Source organism: Mytilus galloprovincialis, chromosome 3, assembly GCF_965363235.1.
Source record: "Mytilus galloprovincialis chromosome 3, xbMytGall1.hap1.1, whole genome shotgun sequence".
In the NCBI taxonomy this organism is placed as follows: Eukaryota; Metazoa; Mollusca; class Bivalvia; order Mytilida; family Mytilidae; genus Mytilus; species Mytilus galloprovincialis.
Genome location: NC_134840.1, coordinates 60,446,103 through 60,469,833, shown reverse-complemented (window position 1 = coordinate 60,469,833; position 23,731 = coordinate 60,446,103). Strand labels below are relative to the sequence as shown.

General features: G+C 32.1%; 1 protein-coding gene across 1 annotated transcript; it reads right to left on the bottom strand.

Annotated features, from left to right (window-relative positions):
* Positions 1-38: 38 nt before the first annotated feature.
* LOC143068523 (WD repeat and FYVE domain-containing protein 2-like) lies at positions 39-10,738 on the bottom strand. The gene is made up of 12 exons (XM_076242654.1): positions 10,558-10,738; positions 9,641-9,708; positions 8,847-8,920; positions 8,214-8,268; positions 7,536-7,686; positions 6,878-6,990; positions 5,883-6,009; positions 5,030-5,135; positions 4,734-4,835; positions 2,399-2,529; positions 1,429-1,537; positions 39-112 (listed from the first exon to the last, which is right to left on the bottom strand). Exons 1-12 carry the CDS (start codon positions 10,704-10,706, stop codon positions 83-85), a joined length of 1,215 nt encoding a protein of 404 aa, XP_076098769.1. The 5' UTR covers positions 10,707-10,738; the 3' UTR covers positions 39-82.
* Between the last annotated feature and the right edge of the window lie 12,993 nt (positions 10,739-23,731).

The window sequence follows — 23,731 nt, the reverse complement described above, 5'->3', positions numbered from 1 at the left end:
TGACAACAAGTCATGGTCACATGATTACATCAAAATAAGGTTTTTGTTCTGTGTTTGTTTCTACATTCTAATACAGCAATCTTCAATGCAGGACTTGACTTACATCCCATATCTGTAAAAAGAAACATTATTGAATATTTGTGATTCAGCTAGTGATATTATCATAACATCACCTTTAATCAACTGATTGACTATCAAATTTTTAACATTCAGAATTATCACTTCAACTTTTATGATGTGCAATAAGCCCATCATTTTATTATATAGGCTTTCAAAAAATTTAGTTATCATTAAGGGTCAAGTGATTCTCATGAATTTTAAAACCACAAAGAGCACTCACAGCATCAAATTTACCTTGGTGTTTTTTTTAGAACTTGGTGAAGAAATTCCTATAAAGCAAATATCTAATTCAGTCTAATATTTCAGACTTGCAATAATTATAGATTATCATGGATCATCTAAAAGACATTGACTTTCCTGCTTAAGCTGGTACAGCGAAAGCAAGAAAAGAAATTGAGTTGGGATGACCAATGATTATCTGTTTATTGCTCTTTTACCTATGACAACGTTGTTAATTTCATGACAAGGGGCAGGTGCGTCCTTAGTTTCTAGCGATTATTTTCATATCATTGGACTCCGCCAAGAAAGAAAATTATCAGTCAGCAAGATCAAGGCAAAATTTTAACAGTGTATCCAATTCAGCCATTTTCAACAAAAGAACAGTGCTCCGATGTCCATTGCATTTTACATATTTTATCTTTACAAGAGTAATATCTTCAAAAAACATTTTAAAATATTTTTTCAATTTTTAAATATTTTTGTTAAAGGTAAATATCTTATAAGAAATGTAGGTGTGTGATCGCTAACAATAATTTTCTGTAATAATTCTAGTTCTCAGGACCAATAACTCCTGTAAAATTAGTATGTCTGGACATTTCAAAGACAATGGCAAATACAACGTATAATATAAATTACATTTCAAAGTGCCATAATTCCTGTAACAAATAATTGATCAATGCTGATTTTTAACTCACTCCAAACTTTGCTGATATAAACCTTTGATATCAGTTCTTAATATCGTATAGCGGGTTATTTTCATGGGGTATACATTGATGCTTATTTTTGCTTGTAGAATCAAATCGCCAAAATAAATTCCGCCAATTCAAAAGTGCACATTTAAAGGTATTGATTATAATTTTGAATCAGCCAAAATATTTCGCATAGCTTATTTAATGAAAATTACAAAATTTTACACCTGCGAAAATAACCCCATATAAGGTACAAGAATTTTGGAATGAGTTTGCTTACAATACACTTTTCTATATAATTTATAGTTCCAAGGAGCATAACTGTTTTAAAAATAGATAAATGGCATGGAACACCAAAACATTTCAATTAATCAATCACAACATTTCCATGACAACTTACCTTGACAACTCTATCTTTTCCTACAGTAAGAAGTCTTTTTCTTGTTTCCTCTAAGTACATGTACTGTATAGGATGCTTCATGTCATGAAATGTTGCTAGTGGGGCTTTCCTATAACATACAATCATGTCAATCAATATATAATAGTAAGAGCTTAAAATAAGGAATAATAAAGAACTTTGATGATAAGACAATTGTTCCGTTTGAATATGTATTTGGTGCATTACTTTTTAAGTTTAAACATGTGTGTGCAAAACTCAATAGGCTTGTGAATCTGTAATTTGAAGTAAATAAAAGAAAAAAAAATAGATGGTTTTAAAAAATAAGAACTAAATACATGTATTTCAAAGTTTATTTGTAACATAATAACATAATAAAGTACTCCTTCTGTTTTCACACCAGCTGGGATGTGGAAGCACAATTTTGAAGAAGACTAGTTAAATATGATCTCCAGCAGTAAAATAAGAAATATGACTTAAACTTGCAAGCTTTCAAATTAGTAAACTACATTTATACTTGTTTTTTTATTCTTTAAATTTTTTAAACAACAAATGATTGATGTTAGAACAACTTACAGTTTAAAAAAAAACCAGTTCATTTTTAATATTAGAACCCTCTTCTAAATGTAAAATATCATTTCCACTCAGCAAATTTATCTATCTTTTGTACAAATATCCATATATTTTAGAGCATATATGAATACCAGTTATGATGGTGATGTGTGTTCTATGTGATTACTATAGTACTGTTAATTCAGAAATTATTGCAATGTTTTTACTATTAAGAAAATATGCAGCAGGGTTATAACCACAATAATTTAAACTCACATTTCAAATTTTTTATTGAATTTGGCAGTATTTTTCTCAATATCATAAAAATTGATATCGTATTTTAGTCTAAAATTACAAAATCTCAACACTAAATGCATGCCATAATTTCTGAATTTACAGTATAATTCCTACAATAACTTACTCTTCCGGTGATATGCTGGCAAAACATTCTTCACAAACCCGTACGTCATATTCAAAACCTAAAATTGGTAGTCTGGATTTCTTTTCACTACATTTATTACAAACAGCTTTACCACATTTTCTACAATGATGCTGTAATAGAAAAACAATACTTTTCACAAATGTTTCGATTTTATATTCATATATTCTACACCAATTTGTCACATATTATTAAGAATAGGAAAAGTTCATGTTTTTAGCTTCATCCTAAATTTACCAATTAATTACCAAAATATGTAGATTATCTGATTCCTTTAAGGAAAAACAAGAATATATATCAATAGCACTGTAGGACACAATGCCCTGCTCACACTTTTATGTGAAAAGTCAAACCTGGGTCAAAATCTTAAATTGAGATAAAATTTTAAAAGTTGCCTTATAACGAAAAAGTATATTAAGTTTTCAAGGAGATATGACCTCAACCTCAAATTTAACCTGAGAATGTGCTAATTTCACAATATCATATTTCTATATTCAGTGTATCATAACATTGGGGTCAAAACTGTAAATTTGGTATATAATTTAAAAAGTTTTCATTATAATCAACATTTGCACACAGCACATGACATGGTTTTAAAACTACATTAACCAAAAACTTAGAAGACTGCATAAGTTTGATTATCTTGTGTGTCATCAGATGATCCCTTTTGCATATTTAAACAACTGAAATATGTTTAAACTAACAGAAGAACAGTGATCTGGAAGAATTTTTTCTCTATGGGCCCAGGGCCCCTCAAAATTAAATTCAAGGGGCCATTTTAAAAAATAATGGGCCATTCTTGTCAAATGAATGGGCCATTTGAATTGACTACAGTGAAAAAAGTAAAAAGTGTATATCTCGGCAAAGAGATGGTGGTACAAAAAATGTACTTACCTTTATGATTTTAAATAATATATTATAGATATTCTGCCTGTGATTTTGATATTTCACTTCTACAAAGAATGTAAAATAATTTCTTCCAAACCAGATAATATTTAAGATATATCCTTTATTTACAATGTTTCTACTGCTCCTGTTGTCTTGTTCATGTGCATGGGTTTTTCTTTACATTAAATTTGGGTCTTCGTCGATACCATACTTATTCCCGACGTTCCGTATTAGAGGACGCATTTGGCATTTCCTCTGCACTTCTTGTATTATTATTACTTCATCACGATGACAACAATAACAGTAGAGAGTATCATTAATTGATAAAACAAAACAACAATTTGCTGAAGGCATGTTTACAAAATGTCAAAACAAGCCAAAGACCAAAAAGTGACAAGGACAGTTAGTCGCCTTTTATGGAGACAAAACCTATATTCATAAAAAGGCTTTGGGGTTTTTCAATCGAAATAGTAGCAAGCTGAACTAAGTTAAAAGATAATAACTAGAGACAAATCTCGTCTGTACTAGCCAAATTTTACAAATTTAAGGTTGTAAAAAATCATATCATGAATGATGGTTAATTACGTTTTTTGGGTAATCAGTTACACCCCATGGTTCTATTATTTCCATAGGAAAACACCCAAGACGTCCCAAAAATATATAGGTGCTCCTATCATTGGAGGAACATTACACAGTTGTGTACACACACATGGCGGCACGGAACACGATCGGAAATCCATTTGACGATATTTAAACGTATCGAAACGAAGTGAAAAATATCGTGCGCCACGTGGGCGCTTACATAAGTCACTGTATGCGCCATTTTCGGTCGATATGCGCTATAGGCCCAGGGCGCATGACCTTCCCAATCACTGGAAGAACATAGACATATGCACAGATCAGAAAACTGAATGCCCCTACTCCTTAAGTACCATAGGTTGGGAATAAAAAAAGTCCTCAATAGAAAAATTGGCCATCGACTGTCATAGTTGGGACTAGGTATAGATCTGACTCTGAAATATTACAAATTCAATGGAAATAGACTGACAAATTTTAAGTACTACAGTTCATTTTCAACACATAAGAAGGCTGACGAGATTGTTTTTGCTGTAGCACATAATGAATTAATTACTGTCAGACAAACAGCTTGTGAAAATAAATAGGGAATCCCACAAAAAACAAAAATTCAGGAGTGAAAGTGTTAAGCCTTTAAGACTACTGTATAGCGGGTTATTTTTTGCGGGGTGCAAATTTTCTCTTATTTTTGTTGATAGAACAAAATTGCCAAAATATTGATAAAAGTTTTGAATCCGCCAAAATATTTTGTATACCTTATTCAATGAAAATCATTAAATTTTACACCCTCGAAAATAACACTCTATAAGGTATTTTATTCATTCTATATGTCTTGTTAAGACTGAAATCCTACCTGTCGTACACCCATTGTTTTACTCTCCCAAATTCGTCTAACATTCCAAAAGAATGGTGCTTCACATTTTTGACAAATATCACTCTCTTCCCATCCTGGAGTCTGAAAGTGAAAAATAATGATATACAGCAACAAAATGAACAAGTACATATTTTTGTTTAGGGGCCAACATAAGCACTCCCATTGTGGCCTTCAGCTTTTTTCTGCTCTTTGGTTGGGCATTTTAAAATGTTGGCAGGTATGTGTTAGGTTCACGTAAAGTTTGTTATCTCTTGAGAAGGCCTTATGAAACTAACCTCTTGTCTCTCAGCTTCCATATTCCATATCCCTAATATACAATCATCTGAACCAGTCAGTAATTGTTTACAGCCTGCTGCATACGCCAAACCTAATACTTTATCCCTGAAATAATCAAATATAGTGTATTACAGATATACTAAAAGATTTCTTTTATACCATGTCCTTGTGTCATGAGATTTAAACATCAGCCATATCAATGCAAGTCAATACTACCTTTACCATTTGTTATTAAAAATGAAACTCTGAAATGAAAAAATACTAAATAACTAGTACGCATTCTTTTTAGGGGCCAGCTGAACCCTGCCTCTGGTGAGGGATTTTTCTTGCTGAGTTGAAAACCAATTGGTGAGTTAGGGCTGTTTTATGCTCTTTGGTCGTGTTGATGTTGTCTCTTTGACAAAATTGACAAACCTTTATCATTTGTTATTAAAAAGGTACTCACACATTCATAAATATTTTAAGTGCATGTCATAATTCAGGTATTCCCACAGGGTTTGAAACCTTTTTAGTTTTTTTTCTTCTTAGAAATTGTTTTGGATATTAGATCTTTGCCTTCCCTCCTGAATCTTTCACGTTTTGTATTAGGGTTATTAAGAACTTGCCATAAGATGTACAACCTTGTCCATAATTGAAGATTCTTAAATGTAATGTGTTTATTATTTGGTCCAAAAAATACAAAGCTCATTATTGAAGGCCATACAGTCCCGTATAAATGTTAACATCCTCATTTTTTGGATCTCTAATGGATACTTGTCTCCTTTCAATCATACCACATCTCCTTTTTTTTTTATATATATCATATGTATGTATTATTGTTCTTAAAACCTTTAGCCTAAACAATAAACCTACCTGTGACCTTGTAATTCAAAAGCTGTACCTCTTCTTCCCCCTATATCCCAAACTATAGCAGACTGATCAAAACTTCCAGAGAATAACCAGCTTCTATTGATGTCCCATGATAAACTCCTAACACTACCTGTTAATGGATATAAATAACATTCATATGTTGAGCCATCAAACATTTTTTATTATATATGATGAAACAGAAATAACACAAGATTCTAATATGAGGTGCTTCTTTCGCTTTGTGAATAAACCCATTCTCTATATCCAATAAAATTTGTTTGCACATGTGTATATTGACTACTGCGGCATAATGAATTTTATCAAATTGGCATGCATTTAATATATTTCATGAACTTAAAACACTTCCAAACTCTTAAATGATGCACATCTTGTTACTAATTCATTTATTATGACTGTAATGTGTTGCAAATGGAAATTGACATATTCGGCCTAGATATGACAGCTGTTCATGCTGGCTGTTCAAACTCCTCCCTCTGAAAAATCACATTGCCAGTCGTTTGCTTTTTTACAAACAAAAAAGGGAGGTTCATAGAAGAGCTTACACAAACGCTGTACACTTATATACATCGGACATAGATATTACCTTAATTGTCCTAATCAGAATCGAAATACTTGATGCAAGCTATACTTTATTGTAGTTTTAACATGGGTAGGCATTATATTCTTGTTATTTTAGCCTTCACTATGCCTCGGGCAAAAATAATCACAAATATAATGCCTACCCATGTTAAAACTACAATAAAGTTTAGCTTGCATCAATTATTTCTTAAACAAAATATCATAATGATCAATGCATCATCTGAACGAAATTTTAAAATGAAATTTGGAAGAAGTTATATTTTTAAAATGAAAATGTTAATATACATACAAATATATTTAAAATAGTATAGTGTAAGAATGTGAATGATTTTGATCTTTGCTATGGTTATACTGTTAAACGTTGATGTTTGGTTGAATGAAATATATATTAAACATACCTGAATGACCCTTTAATGTCACTATTAAATCAAAATTTGTATTTGAAATTTTTAACACTGATATCTGCCCAGAATAATCTCCAACAAAAGCATATTTTGATTGTTCATCGAATCTGTAATATTTGTTAAGGATACATTGATATCTAAAACCTATAAAGTTCCTACATATTGTAAACATTTATGGTTATTGTATGAAAATTTTACTGTACTTGTTCTTTGATATGCTGTTTTCTTTCTGTTAAAAAATATTAACATCTTAAAAAAAAAATGTTTTATACAAGTAAATCTGATCAGTCAAACTGCAAACAAAAACACCTAGGTTTGATGTAATTTCTTTATTACTCATTCAGTACTGGTGTTCAATGGTAATATATTGTAAACCAACCAATTTTGGAAAGCTATTTTAGAACCTTTCAGAAGTACAAAAATAATGCTGATACAATTTTATCTTTTATGCGTTCTTTGAGTTATTTCTGATCTAGATATTTTCCAAATATAAACAGTTTATGTATTTTTAAATACCAACTACATTTCTATTACCAATGATGAAATACTTTAGGAGACTTGGAGTCTTTAATAATAACATAAAATTTGACAACCAATATTCTAGTTGAATGAACATTTTGAACTTTTAAAATTAGAATTGTTCAAAGGATACTCTACACAAAGGCACCATGCTGATACTTGGTATCCACCTAATCGTCTACCAGTCTCTGAACAATGCCACTGGAAATATTTATCTCGGCTACAACTTAGCACCCATTCACAGTTAAGAGAAAATCTTACACAATTTACTCTAGCTTGATGTGCTGAAAATAAAGCAATATTGAACAATAGAAATGCTAAATAAATACAACTTCTTGATATTATTTGTATCAAATTTTCTTTAAGTTCTAACTTTGGTTTCCTCTATCATACTGAAATGATGTATTTTTTACAATTATACCAGACTTTTATTTTATCATTCTAATGGTATGTGGAAGTCTACTAAATTAGTTGTTTCCTGTTAATCAACCTAGTTCCCACTATTAAAATTCAGTCATTAAAATAATCAGACTCTTCAACTCTTGACAGGGAAGTAAATTATTTACCTACTTTATTTTCAAATTGTGTTTGAGTCCTTATAAATGAATTTTGTGTACTTTTTTCAATTGGTGGTTCAGTCCTTAATAAATTTTGTATGTCATAGTTCTTGACTTTTTTTAAAGTGTAAAGACAATTAAATGATAGATGGTTGGAATTATTCACTTCTACTTTGCTCAAGTGATTTAAATGGTTTTATTCCCATTTTTGTCAAGACCATTTGCAATAAAGAAAATAATTCTATAATAGTTACCTAGATAATCTCTCATTTGTGTAATTTTATTATAGTCTTCCGATAAAAGGAATTCCTGAAAAAATAAAAAAAATAAATTTCATTTCAATTCTTTGAACATTTACACATATATATCTGCACAATGTCAATGCATTATCTTCTATCTCAATTTGATAGCAAAACATAATGTTTCATTTGATATAGAACTAAAGACTTAAAGAGATGGGATATTTTCTTATGTTATAATTTCTTACTTACTCAAACTTCAGCTATCAAAGAAATTAGTAAAAGTGCTGCTCAAATATCAGATTACAGTGGATTAGAGCTTTCCCTATTTCAAGTAGATATTATACATCATACATGGACGTGTTAGTAGATTATGAACTATTTTTCCAAGTTTTTAATTTCACATTTCTGTGTGTAAATATATATATATATAGAGAGAAAATAAAATCCAAACAGCTACTATTTTGTGAAACATGCATTCAAAGTAAAGTAAATTAATTTCCCACAGCTGTGTATTATGACGAACTCCAGGGTCACAATGGCAAATGCTTTGAGACAATTTGTTACTCATGCTAATCCTAACATACTTTAACATTGATTGTTAAAAATACAGGGTACATTATATGAGGATCTGATACATGCACTTACTGAAATGGTTCCATTATTTAATCCAACAAATAGTCTCCTAGTTTCTCCATTGTATGTTAATGATGCTGCCTCAGCTGTAACAATTATCATATCATATGTAAATAACAAGTCTACATTTGTAGCTTTCAAATAAATTAAATCAACATATATACATATATACCATTTCACTGATTATAAATGTAAATACAAACATGCTTAGCGTCATGTCTTGATTTGAAATTAGTTAGCCATAATTTCTAAAAAAAATCTTTGCATGTTCTTTTCTTGATGCCAATATTTGGGAACTATATATAAACTGTTTTCCTGTAAAGTAGACAGAACCCTGCTACATTCTGTATGTAAGTGTCCCACATCAGAAGCATATAACTCAGTGGTTATTGTTTGTTGCTGTGTATTTATTTTTTTATTTATTATTTTGTACATAAATGTATGCTCATTGTTGAAGGACGTACAGTGAACTACATCTTCTTATTTTTATCTCGTTCATCCAAAAACATGAAACTCCTTTAATGTTTTTGCTTTAGGTTTTACCTATACCCATTCAAGTTGATAAAATAGAGTTACTGAATAAATATTCAAATTAATCATATACTAATCACCATGTAATCTTTCATCATTGTTTCTCTTTTTTATTGCATACATGATGTATTTTACTAGATATATATTGTAGATTGATGGAATCAACCACTGAATGTAGAAGAGATCTCACGAACATTGTTAAATACTTAAAATGTATACAGAGGTGAATCCTGTCAAATCTGAAGGGACATAAATATTTATTTAATACAACTTACAAGGCAATGTATGACAAATACTTGGCCAATACTGTCCTGTATCTCTTTTTAACCATACTCTTAATGTCCTGAGAATAAAAATTTAAGAATTAGTTTTCCTATTGAAAATTATTCTTGAGAAATTGTGATAATCTTAATTGGTGCATGTATTTTTTTTTATCAGGTCACATATTTGGATACATGATAGATAGTTGTCACATTGGCAATCATACCATATGTACTTACTTCATACTAAACACTTTAAGCTTGCTTTAAGTGACTGCAAGAATTCCTCAATATGATAATGTAATAATTATTTTGTATTTTTGTTCTTTACCATACCATTACATTAGAGTTCAGTATTTGACTTGCTCTGATTTTTAATGTATGTCAATTTGTGATAGTTTTGTTTGTCTTTAATGAGGGGTGTAAAGGGGGGTATCTGTACAGACATATATCTCATTACTAGGTGATAGATCTACATGTATTACCACTAGCGGATTTAGGGGGGTTTGGGGGAGTTCGTAACGGGATCTAACATGCCTAAACTAAGAACTCACCAACCTGCTAATTCCATCCTGGTCAATTTTACCTGAAGAATTTAATGGACTACACACCTCAATCCAACTTGATTTTATAGCACTAATATTTTTATTTTTAGTTCCCCATTTAACCACTTTGACATTAGACACTTCAAAGGGTAAATCTCAAGTTGAAAACAGAACCCACCCCTTATATTTCGTTAAAAACAAACGAACACAGAATGGTGGTTTTAATAAGTGTTATTCAAGGCAAAGTCATCAATTTATTTTGATTTTCAACAAGAGGCATAAATGGTGACGATGCTTGTACTTGGTCGCAACAGCTTCCGGATTGGATTGGCTATAATATGAACAATGTACACAACGGGCACCTGTCAAATTTTGAGCACAGCTTACTTGTCATCGCTGACAGTGACAACACCGTCTTCCCGAGGGATTATAACTGCCATATTGACGTCATCTTGAAAACCTTCTAATTTACTTATTAGAACAGGTTTTCTTGTGTTTCCTTGCTTATTTTGTGATGGCTTTATTTCTGCTGCCATTTTGTTATCATCACGTGACAATTAAATTTTATTTATAGAATTGTTATTATAAAAGCAAATTTGATAGAAACAACGATGATTAGTTTCCGGTCATGAATTCCTCAATATCCAAAGGTTTTCTTCTTATTCTTCTTCTTCCAAATACGGGTCATGAGGAGAACTACTGCAGAATGAGATACTATATTCCTGGTTCTATTTTTTACTTTTTGTTTCCGTATTAATAAACTTTATACTCATATTCTTTTAATATTAAATCGACCTCATTGCACTCAATGCCTCTTACCTTAATTATATCCTACATTGCTCATATTATCAATTTATTTTTTGTGTATTACTTATAATATTGTGTATTTCACTAATGTTTATATATAAATCATTGTATGATGTTTTTGTATCTTGCCCGACAAGGGCCCATGATTGGTTTAATAAAATAATGTCTCAATGTCTATATACATTATGTACAGTGGCTTTGTAGTTTAATAAGTTGCTGTGGATCCTTCAAGTGTTAGAGTGGATATGCCACTTTTGAAGGATTCCAGGGTGTCAGACATTCAGGTAGTGAGTTCCAGTCCGAAATAGTGCGAGAAAAGAATGAAAATTTATAGAAATCTTTATTTGTAGATATTTGCCTAAATTTATGTTTTCCCCTAGTACGTCTATCAGATATTGTTAAATTGTCCTTAGGAACTTCCTCTAACCCCCAATTTATTTTATACAGCATAGTTAATCTAGCTTTTTTCCTTCTTATTTCTAAATTTTCCCATTCCAAAGATTTAATTAAGTTTGAAACTGCACCAGGTGATCTGTCTTTATAATCATTGAAGACAAACCTGGCTGCCTTACGCTGTACCTGCTCAACCTGAGTGATGTGTTGTTTTTTGTACGGATCCCAGACAGGGGAAGAGTATTCGACGACTGGACGGACAAGTGATGTGTTCCTACGAAGAAAACCTAAGGTTTTATTTGCCTTACAAGTAATATTGTTTATATGTGTACCCCAATCAAGATCATGGCTTATAGTTACGCCTAAATATTTACTGTCTTTTACTGCTTCTAAAACATGATTGTGCAATATATAATCAAAAGAGGAAGGTTTACTTTTTTTAGAAATATGAATTACATAACACTTCTCAGGATTAAAATTCATTTGCCAGTCCTCTTCCCATTCTACTAAACTAGATAAATCTTTTTGAAGTAATTGTGCATCAGAACTATTATTTACATTTCTATACAATAAACAGTCATCTGCAAAAAGTCTTGCATTGCAAGTTACATGTTCGGGTAGGTCATTAATAAAGAGTAAAAATAATGTTGGGCCTAAAACTGTTCCCTGGGGCACACCAGAGTCAACAGCTAATTTTGAAGATTTAACACCATTTAATAGTACCTGCTGTTGCCTGTCAGCTAAAAAGTCATTTATCCAATTTAAATTTTGATTTCTAATACCATAAAATTCTAATTTCTGGGCTAATCTTTGATGGGGGACTTTATCAAAAGCTTTGGAAAAATCTAAAAGTATGACATCTATTTGGTTACCATATCCCAATGATTTTGCAAGATCTTGTATGCTGATGATAAGTTGGGTTTCACAAGACCTTTTACTTCTAAACCCATGTTGACTATCATTTAATATATTATTAATTGTAAGATGTTTCCTTATGTTGCTTGTTAAAATGTGTTCTAGAATTTTGCAACATATTGCAGTTAATGAAACTGGTCTTTAATTAATAGCGTTATGCTTGTCACCTTTTTTAAATATTGGTACAACATTAGCCTGCTTCCAATCATTTGGGATTTTACCAGTATCAATAGATTTTTGGAAAAAGAATGTCAAAAATGGAGACAATTCTTCTGCAAAATTATGTAAAAAATATGCTGGCAGATTATCAGGGCCAGTGGCTTTTTGTGGATTTAAGTGTTTAAGTAACTTTAATAACCCATTATTACTAATAAATATGTCTGGCATAGTGGGATGGGGACTAGTACCTTTATTTGGCATAGAGGATGTATCTTCGGTAGTAAAAGCCTTTTTAAATTGTTCATTTAGGATGTTAGCTTGTGTATTCGGCTCATTATATAATAAACCATCCTTTCCTCTTAATGGTGACACTCCAGATGTTTGTTTTTTTGCTTTTTATAAATTGCCAGAAAGATTTAGGTTTTTCTTCTAACTGGGGGCTAATTATTTCTTGCATGTACGTGCTCTGGGCTCTTCTTATTTCTCTTTGAGCAGTAGCTTTTAACTTTTTATATTTATCTTTATGTTCTTGTTTACCAGTTTTTTAGCTTTGTTGTAAGCTTTACGTTGTTTTTTACATAAATGGTCTATATCCCTATTTGCCCAAGGGTTGGTGTACTTAGATTTAGTTATTTTGCTTGGTACATTATCATCTATTATTTTATTACTACCTTCTTTGAATTTATTCCATAATTGGTCAATATTTAAATTTTCATTAGCCTGAGATATAAGTTCAGATATAAAATGAGATGTTATGTCTTTTATCTTTTTAATATCAACCTTTTTCCATAAATAAATTTTATGTTGTGATTGTTTAGATCTTTGGGGCTTGCAGATTGTATCCACTAATACAATATCATGGTCAGATATACCTGGTATAGATTTTATTTTTGTTATCAATGCAGGTTGGTTTGCAGGGGCGGATGCAGGAATTTTCGAAAGGGGGGTGCTAACCCAGGTAACCCAGGGCAAAGGGGGGGGGGGTGCAAAACATATGTCCCGATACAAATGCATTGATCGGCAAAAATAAAGGGGGGGTGCAGACCCCCGGAACCCCCCCCCCCCCCCCCCCTGGATCCGCCACTGGTTTGTGCAGAAAAGGTCGATATTATCTTTCCTAGTTGGAAAATCAACCATTTGTTCAATGCCTAAGTTGTTCAGCATATCTATAAATGCTTCATTCAGCTCCTTAGTATACATTGAGCCAGATATATTTTGCTCCGGCCATTTTATGTCTGGAAGGTTAAAGTCACCACCAAGCCAGAAGGTGGAATTTTTAAATTTTAACTTAAGTTTATTAATTTCAATGATCATTTGTTTTAGATAGTCTAAATCATTTTTATTTGGTGGTCTATATGCAGAAATAATAATTAAGGATTTGGTATCAGTTATATTAATTTGGGCAGCAATAAGTTCTACATTTTTGCTTTTATATACTTCTTGGCAATTAAATCATTGTGGTGACGTCAGCCTATTCATTTACCGTGGATTCTTTTTCTAGAATCAACGCTTCCTAAATCCGTCGCTGAAATGGACTCACCAGATTATATTCTATTGTTTCCTTTGTGTTCCTAATATCATTAAGTTTGAATTGACTAATTTCCTGATTTCTGTTCACTAATGCAATTATTTTTAAAAACTTACCTTTAATTTTTGTAATTTCTATTTGCCTTCACTGGGAATCGAACCCGTCCATAAGTTTTGTAACTTGTTACTGACATTAACATATCGACGAAACCTCTGGGCTACCAATCGGTTTACGATTTAAAAGTCTATTATATATATATAAATGAATATATGATATACATCGGTACAACGGACACACATGGCTTGTACCTTAATATATATATACATAATAGGTAATCGGATAGTATGAGTTGATAGCCAAGAGGTTTCGTAGTTAAGATAAATGAGTTAAAGCTAAGGACTTGTCTGTTTAGGTTCGAATCCCTGAATTCTTTTTGTTGTTCCAAATTAGTCTAGATATCCATTTTTTGTTCTTGTTTTAAATGTTATTGTGGATATTTTGTGTAAAAAGCGATTTTGGTCGTTTATTATCGGATAATGGTTGGCTATTCCATATGTTTCAAAGAAAACAAAAATGGATTGCATAATAATGGTCCATTTTTGTTTTATAAATTAATATTATATGATTTCATCTGTTTTACTACACAATTTTAATTTTAATTCGCAAATTCCTATGCTAGAAAATCGTGATATGTCTTGAATTAGGCTTATTGCTAGAAATTCCGGAAACATACTTATTATATGCACTATATATAATGTTTTTGTCGGGTTGTTGTCCCTTTGACACATTCTCCATTTCCATTAAGATCAATTCAAATAGAAATATTAAGTTCGAATATGTCATATTTTGTAAAAACAGATAACATTCGGATGCCTGATGATATGAAGATCTTTAAGGGCAGACGTGTTGTGTTATACTACATTTGTATTTTTTTAAATATTTAATTGTGATATCTAATTTATTGTAATGGATCGTTTGACACAATATCATGGTTAATTAAACTCACTTACAATACCTTCTAATTAAGAATTATAGACTTTAATTTTCAAAAGACATTATCACAATAGTTTAAGTGATAGATACAATGGATAAGCGTTGATTCATGAAAAACAAACCATTCGCCCTCCGGGCTCATGGTTTCTTTTTCAAGAATCAACGCTTATCCATTGTATCTATATCACATAATACCTTTTTTAATGGCGATTAATACACCTCCACCTTCTTTTCCGACCCGGTCGTTTCGGAATACATCTTCAAATAATGTGTTTGGAAAAATTTCAGAAGATAATACATCTTTGTTTAGCCAAGTTTCATTACCAATAATAATATCTGGTTTAGCTGACGTTAATAAATTTTCAATTTGAGGAACTTTATTCTTACAACTTCTAAAATTAATCTGAAGAACTCTTAATGAGTTTTGTCTATTAATATTTTTTATTTTTTAATTGCTTAGTCACTGGTGGTTTTGGTGATGATGTAGCAACTGGGTCTCCAAAATTTTCATGACTATCATTTATATTGAAGCTTAAGGAAAAAGCTGAACTATCTGAAAGAACTGAATATGAGTTAGGGTTCAAAACAGAATTACCTTATGAGAGGTATGATTGAAAAATGGTTCTAGAGTGATTAGGAGTATCACATATCGGGCATATCCAAAGTGCTGATGAATTTCCAAACTTTTCATACATAGATGGACTTATATTTACTCATCCAATATGACACCATTTATCGCAATTATCACAAACAATAGCATCACTGTCCCAGGTACACTCATGCGAGCAAATAGAGCATGGATAACTGGAGTCATTCAAGTTTGATGGGCCAGGGTTGGTTTCAACCTGGTTGCTTAAAAGAATTCTAATCAAAAGGTGAATGTGGCGATCTGATTTGCCAAAAACACATTTATTTTTAAAATTGGACACATGTAAGTGCCAGTAATAAATCTGGGTGGATACCTCAATTGTTGTGTCACATTGAAGGCTGATAGTGATTCCCTCATATTTGTTGGAATTTAGTATATTATTTTGTATATTAAACTCATTGACTGAGCTCAGAAAAATAAAAAATGTTGAGCAAATCACGACTAAGCTATGTTTAAACATTTTGACAGAGTCTAAGTGTCACAAAATATAATCAGTGAAGAGAAGGATGGTGACTCTCATACACATTCATAACATGTTTAATAAGACAGTTAGTAGTTGATGACAAATTAGATCTTCGTTCCTTGGGCTTAAAAGTTTTAACTTTTAAAGACCCTCTTTAACGGGACATGTAAAATTCACGTTCACCGACTTGACTCAAGTTCTCATATTTGAACTATAACGACAAGATCCTACAACGAATATCAAAATTATGAAATGTCTATTATTATATAAAAATAAACAATTAAAGTACATGTCTTTCACGGTAAAACAATGAATTGACTCGTAAACTTGTATCAGAGACATATAATACATGTATTATATGTCTCTGCTTGTATGTATTAACATTTTGTCACGATGTATTTTTGTCTAGAAGTCTCCGAGATGAACTCCGAAGACTACCAACGGTCATATAACCCGATTTAACCATAAGTATAAATAGAGAACGACAACGTGCAATTGGTTTTTCTAGGCCGTCTGTTTGATTCCAACTAGATTGTTGAGCGAGTCGTTTTTACCTGAATATCATCGAATGTTTTTTTGTTGATCGAATTATCAAACAAATAGTTTCACTTTCAATGTTTGCATTCTTTTCATTTTAATAGCTGAATAAATTCATAACCCATCTTCAGCTGCCCGGTAAGCGCTTATTTTAACTCAAATGTCAAATCAATACTGACTGGTTCAATGAGACCGTATCATTCCCTTCTTAGTGAATAATGCATCAGTAATGTTTATTTGCTAATTTTCACAGGCACTTGTCTCAGAATTCCCCCCTATATACCTTAATATAACACGTGTTTTATTAAGGTATATTAGGGGGGGGGGGGGGTTCTGAGACAAGTGCCTGTGCTAATTTTGACAAGATTTAACCAAATTGGCGGCTAAAGGCGAATTATTATTTCACGATTTTAGTTTCATTAATGATTGAACATTCACAATTCCTACTGATTTTATATATATATATAAATCGTAGCTAATGTCCCTTTAAATATATACGGAGTATTTTTCAAAGAAAAGAGCATGCACACATAATTATGTCTCTCGCTATATCAATAGAAAAAGAAAACAAGCTATTTATCTGATATGGGCCTATCATATAAGAGCATATCTTGGTGGGGAGGTTCTTAACTTCTTGAAATGTTTAGTGCATTTTTCTTTATCTTTAGAATGAAATTCAAAACAGTGTGGTTGTGGCCATTGATTGACACATTAAATTCATCCATTGACTGGGACAATTTAGGTGAACGTTTGTATGTAACGACCACTGCTCACTATGTACTTTTTAAAGACACTTAAACTATGGGTCACCAAAGGTTCTCAACACCTTAATAAAGTAATTCGAAAAATTAATCAGAAATAACACGATGTTTTGATTTATATCAATTATATAAATCAAAACATAAACTATTTAAGGTTATTCCTGATTAATGTTTCGAATTATTTTATTATTAAAGGCGTTAAGAAACCTTTGGTGACCCCACAGTTCAAATGTCTATCGTAGGTACGTCGTGAACCGTGGTCGTTACAGACAAACGTTCACGTAAATTGTCCCAGTCAATGGATGAATTTAATGTGTCAATCAATGGCCACAGCCACACTGTTTTGAATTTCATTCTAAAATTAGCATGTTTTCTATCTAAATTTCTCATGAAAAAGATTTGTTCTATAACTAGAACAAGAATGTGTCCCCAGTACACGGATGCCCCATCCGGCACTATCATTTTCTATGTTAAGTGGACCGTAAAAATGGGGTAAATCTCTAATTTGGAATTACAACTAGAAGGATCATATCATAGGGTGTGTGTTCTAAGTTTCAAATTGATTGGACTTCAACTTCATCAAAAACTACCTCGACCAAAAACTTTAACCTGAAACGGGACAGACTGACGGACGAACGGACGAACAAACGAACGGACGCACAGACTAGAAAACATAATGCCCATAAATGGGGCATAATAAAAAAGTAAAATCACAAAAATACTGAACTCCGAGGAAAGTTCAAAACGGAAAGTCCCTAATCATTGCTAATCAAATGGCAAAATCAAAAGCCCAAACACATCAAACGAATGGGTAGCAACTGTCAGGATGATTTCTTTATTCTTTACAACATCTGGTCTCTTGTGGAGAGATGTCTCATTGGCAATCATATCACATCTTCTTTTCTATACTACGGCATGCAAATAAAAGATTAAGAAACAAATATCAAAATTCAGCAATTATTAAGTCAGCACAGTTATAATTAGATAACATGCATAGCACCTCTATGCAAAATGTACAATTTAGAAAAGTTTAACTTACTATAAAGGTAAAAATATAGAAGGTCACCACACTTAAATTGTGATGAACACTATGATAAAGACCGTATACGTAGGCCCAACATATCATGCTTTACCATTCCAATCCTGCATTTAAGTCGTGCTATACTTCTTTGTCGTGTACCTGTTTTTAAAAAAGCAGTACAGCTAACAATTTAAAATATTTCTCAATAAATGTATCTATTCCACAAGACAATCATGTCATGAAGAATTTTCATTTGATGTAGGCTGTGTTTGCAAAAATAAAAATGTCTTCACTGGGAACTCTCGAGCTGAAGAGAGGAATCAAAATAATGACTATGCGATATATTCAAAATAATTGAGGGCAGACTGAACTGTATGTAGGAGAAAAACAAATTTTATATAAATATCAAAAGTTCAAACTTTGCATCTTACTATAGGATCTGTAGCTAGGGCTAATACAGGACGTTCACTACCGGTTTTCAATTTTCTTACGCCATTGCGTAACTTTGGAAGTATCGTTATGCATAAACACATTTGTATATAATATTTTTTTAAATTAAAATCATAAAATAAACAGGTTAAATGATGTGCAATGTTTTGTAACGTCTTATTATTTTGAAACGGAAAAAACAGGGCCAATACAGAAAAAAGCGGGAAAAAGCCGTCATTGGCCCATGGGCTAATACCAATCGGAACAACTCGGCCTTTCTGGTTGCATGAAGAAATAACAGCTATTGTACTGCGTAGCGAGAATGGCCGAGTAGTTACGATTGGGGCTAATACGGGACGTTCACTTCCGGTTTTTAATTTTCTTATAATCATTTAATAAAAGTGTTATAAACTGGCTGTTTCTGTATTGGCACTGGTATAGATTCTCGGTCAGCTACGGATCTCGAGGCCAATACAGCAAACCTTGAATCTATACCAGTGCCAATACAGAAACAGCCAGTTAATAACACTATATTGTTTTCTTTTTTCTTTTGAAAATTCTATAGTTCATACAAGTGAGTTCATATTATTCAAATGAGTGTAAATATGTTTTTTACAGGCATTCACGATGTAATGCGTATATTTCAGAAAGAAAGTACTGTACATTTCACTTCAATACAGGTTAATATGGTTATTAACATATCAAGCAAAATTTTCCATTTGATATACTTACCTTCGTTAAAATGAGAATTTCTATGTTTTTTTCCCATAAAAAGTATGTTAATTAAATAAACAGTAATGTAGATTTTGATTAGAGATTGGGAACAAAAAAGTACGCAATTGAGTGTAGTGTTACAAAGTATTGAACGGAACGGATATGTGATCTCTGCGCCGGAGATTGATTTCTGCCATCTGTTGGGAATCAACAGACATATATATATATCGTACTTCGACGTTCATTAATAGATACTACCATTAAAGGAAATAGACAAAAAACAATGAAAACATACGGTTTATTTATCTTTCTAATTTATGTGTTAGTGGCTACTGTTAGTGGTAAGTACTATACTTCATAATTCAAACAACGGGATTCCATAAAAATTAAAGCATGCCATGATAACCTAGACATCTTTAGGCATGGTGCGCACGAAGACTGGTGCTTAAGAAACCTGTTTTTAAATTTAATTTTTGTATTTTCAAAAGCTACTTTTCTTGCATTTTTGTATGCTGTTCTAAAGGTTTCAAAGTCGACCTAACAACTGTGTGTTAGTAGAAAAAACCGATACATGCCTTGTCCCCGGTATGAAAGAAAGTCATTATGCATTCTCATTACCTTTTGAATTGATATATAGACGAAGGATAGTTGTGTGCTTGTTGTTTTTATGTGCAAATTTTGACCAACTTCCCCGTCTATTTATCGTTAAAACCATGGCGATTTGTCAAAAGTATATTATTTATTTTTGTTGTTAATTGTATAGAAACTTTGAAGGATTTTCGATTGCCATGTTACAGGATTTTTTTCAGTGCATCTCCTTTTAACCTTAGACGCGTAAACCTAACACACCTTTCAACTGTCAAAGTGCTAGAAAAGAAACATATGTAATGTGTGACTTCGTGCGGCGAAATATTTATAATTAAAATGCTGTCCAATACCACAAGCAAATGTGCCGTATACTTTCAGATGCAGTAATATTCCCTGACAGTAATCAGACTAACAAGGTATCATGCAGACCAGTTTATTGTAGATTGTACTGTGCGTATGGTTTCAGAACTGACCCTACTACTGGCTGTCAATACTGTGCATGTAATACACCATGCAGACCAGTTTATTGTAGATTGTACTGTGCGTATGGTTTCAGAACTGACCCTACTACTGGCTGTCAATACTGTGCATGTAATACACAACCGCCATCATGTCGACCAGTTTTGTGTAGAAAGTATTGTGCTAATGGTTTCAAAGTCAATCCAACAACCGGGTGTCAGTATTGTGCTTGTCAAGAATAAACAAGTCAAGTGAAGCTAATAAATCATGTGTATGTTTTCTTTTCTAACTTAAATAAAAATATGGAGATGTATGATGGCCAAGGATACAACTATCCATCAGAAACCAGAACTATGATGTAAAAAAATAATAAGATGTGGTATGGTTGCAGAAAAAACAAGCTATCCAACAGGGTATATATATGTCGTTTAACATGTTTAAGTCTTTAGTTTTCTAGGTTGTGTCTTGTATACTGTTATTTGTCTGTTTGTCTTTTTTTTCCTTTTTAGCCATGGCCTTGTCAATTTATTTTCGAAATATGAGTTTGAATGTTCCTTTGGTATCTTTTGCCACTCTTGTTTAACACATAGGTGCTTGAGGACAGGATCCTGTAATGAGCCCCCATAGTCCCTCCCCCTTATTATCATAAATCTCAGATTTTTTAATATATATCACTTATTTGCTCTATAGTCGAGATTCACGTTGATAGTCAACATGCATATTTAAAGTGAAAATATGGTATATTAGTATAAATATGGTACAAATAAATGATATATATTAAAAAATCTGAGATTTATGATAATAAGGGGAGGGACTATGGGGGGGCTCATTGCAGGATCCTGTCCTCAAGCACCTATGAGTATAAGATCCTACGCATTACAGCAGATTCGAACAACTAGAATTTAATATAAGCGTGTTTGTCTAGATGCAGATATACCTACTGTACAAGCTGAAAAAGAGTGCACAGGCTGAAATATCTCGAATGATTTACATGATAGAACTTGACTAATGTCGAAAGTCTGTAATACAAGCATTACACGCATCAAATATAATCAATGACCTATGTAAATGAGGTGAGTCAGAGGAATCCCGCCAGACAGACATGAACATCTTTCATCTTACCATACAGCAACTAAAATTAGCTTATAGCTAAAAGTATGCAAGAACCAGACCTAATAACGAAAACCAACATTGACCAATGAACCATAATACTTACATGAAAAATGTCAGACGAACACTACCAGCCAACATACCCACTGCATGTGCAATCATTATATACACATTATAATTTAACATGGCTACCGCCAATAGTATCTGAAAACAGACATAACAATGAACTAGAGACTCTAAAGAGCCTGTGTCGCTCACCTTGGTCTACAGATGTGCCTATTAAACAAAGGACAAAGATGGATTCATGACACAATTGTGTTTTGGTGATGACGTGTTTGTAGATCTTACGTTTCTGAACATTCTTGCTGCTTAAAATTATTTCTATCTGTAATGAATTAGCCCAGTAGTTACAGAGGAAAATATTTTGTAAAAAATTACAAAAATTTACAAAATTTATGAAAATTGACTATAAAGGGCAATGACTCCTTTAGGGATCAATTTACCATTTTGGTCATGTTGACTTATTTGTAGGTCTTACTTTGCTGTTTACAGTTTATCTCTATCTATAATAAAATTGAAGATGATAACCAAAAGCTGCATAATTTTCTTTAAAACCAGTTCAGGGCAGATAGATCTTGACCCAGTGAACAATTTTTCCATGTCAGATTTGCTGGAAATGCTTTGGTTTCAGAGATATGAGCTTAAAACTACATTTTACCCCATTTACTATTTTTAGCCATGTCTGCCATCTTGGTTCGCGGGCGGGATCATCAGACACATTTTAAAACTAGATACCCTAATGTTAATTGTAGACAAGTTTGGTTAAATTTTTCTCAGTAGTTTCAGAGAAGATTTTTGTGAAAGATTACAAAAGTTTACGAAAAATTGACTATATAGGGCAATAACTCATTAAGGGGTCAGAGATCAACTGACCATTTTGGTCATGTGGACTTATTTGTAGCTCAAATTTGTTTCTCAACATTATTGCTGTTTACAGTTTATCTCCATCTATAATAATATAAAAGAAAAAACCAAAAACGACAAAATGTCCTTACAATTACTTATTCAGGGGCAGCAACCCAACAACGAAGTGTCCAATTTATCTAAACATTTCAGGGCAGATAGATCTTGACCTGATAAACAAGTTTACCCCATGTCAGATTTGCTCTAAAGCTTTGGTTTCAGAGATAATGGCCAAAATCTACATTTTACCCCTATGTTCTATTTTTAGCCATGGTGGCCATCTTGATAAGTTTTTTTAACTACATACCCCAATAAGGATTGTGGCAAAGTTCGGTTAAATTTGGCCCATTAGTTTCAAAGGAGAAGATTTTTGTAAAAGTTAACGACGGTGGAGGATGGATGCCAAGTGATGAGAAAAGCTTTGGGCCAGGTGAGTTAAAAATTAACTTTGAACAATCAGACAGACATGTACTCAATACACTTAACAATCATTATATACATAAAATATAGTTGCTTATAGTATCCAATAAATGGATTAAATAAATTGCTTTGTCAGCCGAGGTCCAACCCTCAACAGTTAGGGCAAAAATGGACAAAATATTTGCGCTTGTTACAGGTCTGAATTTGGATTTTAATTCATTATTTGACAGATAAATAGGTTTCTGACACAGAATAACTGTAGTCAAAGAACTTAGAATTGGCTATATGATTTGAATTTATATTCAGTTTTTGGTTTTGCGCAATACACTATGCTGTTGAGAATTGAACCCCCCACCCCAAAAAAAGAAATGTTTTTAATTTTTTCAATCTTTTTAAATTTTGAAATCTGAAATGAGATTAAATATTCCTTAATCAGCATTTAATAGTAACTTCTAACTAGAGGCTCTTAAGAGCCTGTGCGTTCACCTTGGTCTACGTGCATATTAAACAAAGGACACAGATGAATTCATGACAAAATTGTGTTTTGGTGATGGTGATGTGATTGTAGATCTTACTTTACTGAACATTCTTGCTACTTACAATTTTCTCTATCTATGATAAACTTGGCCCTTTAGTTACAGAGGAAAATTTA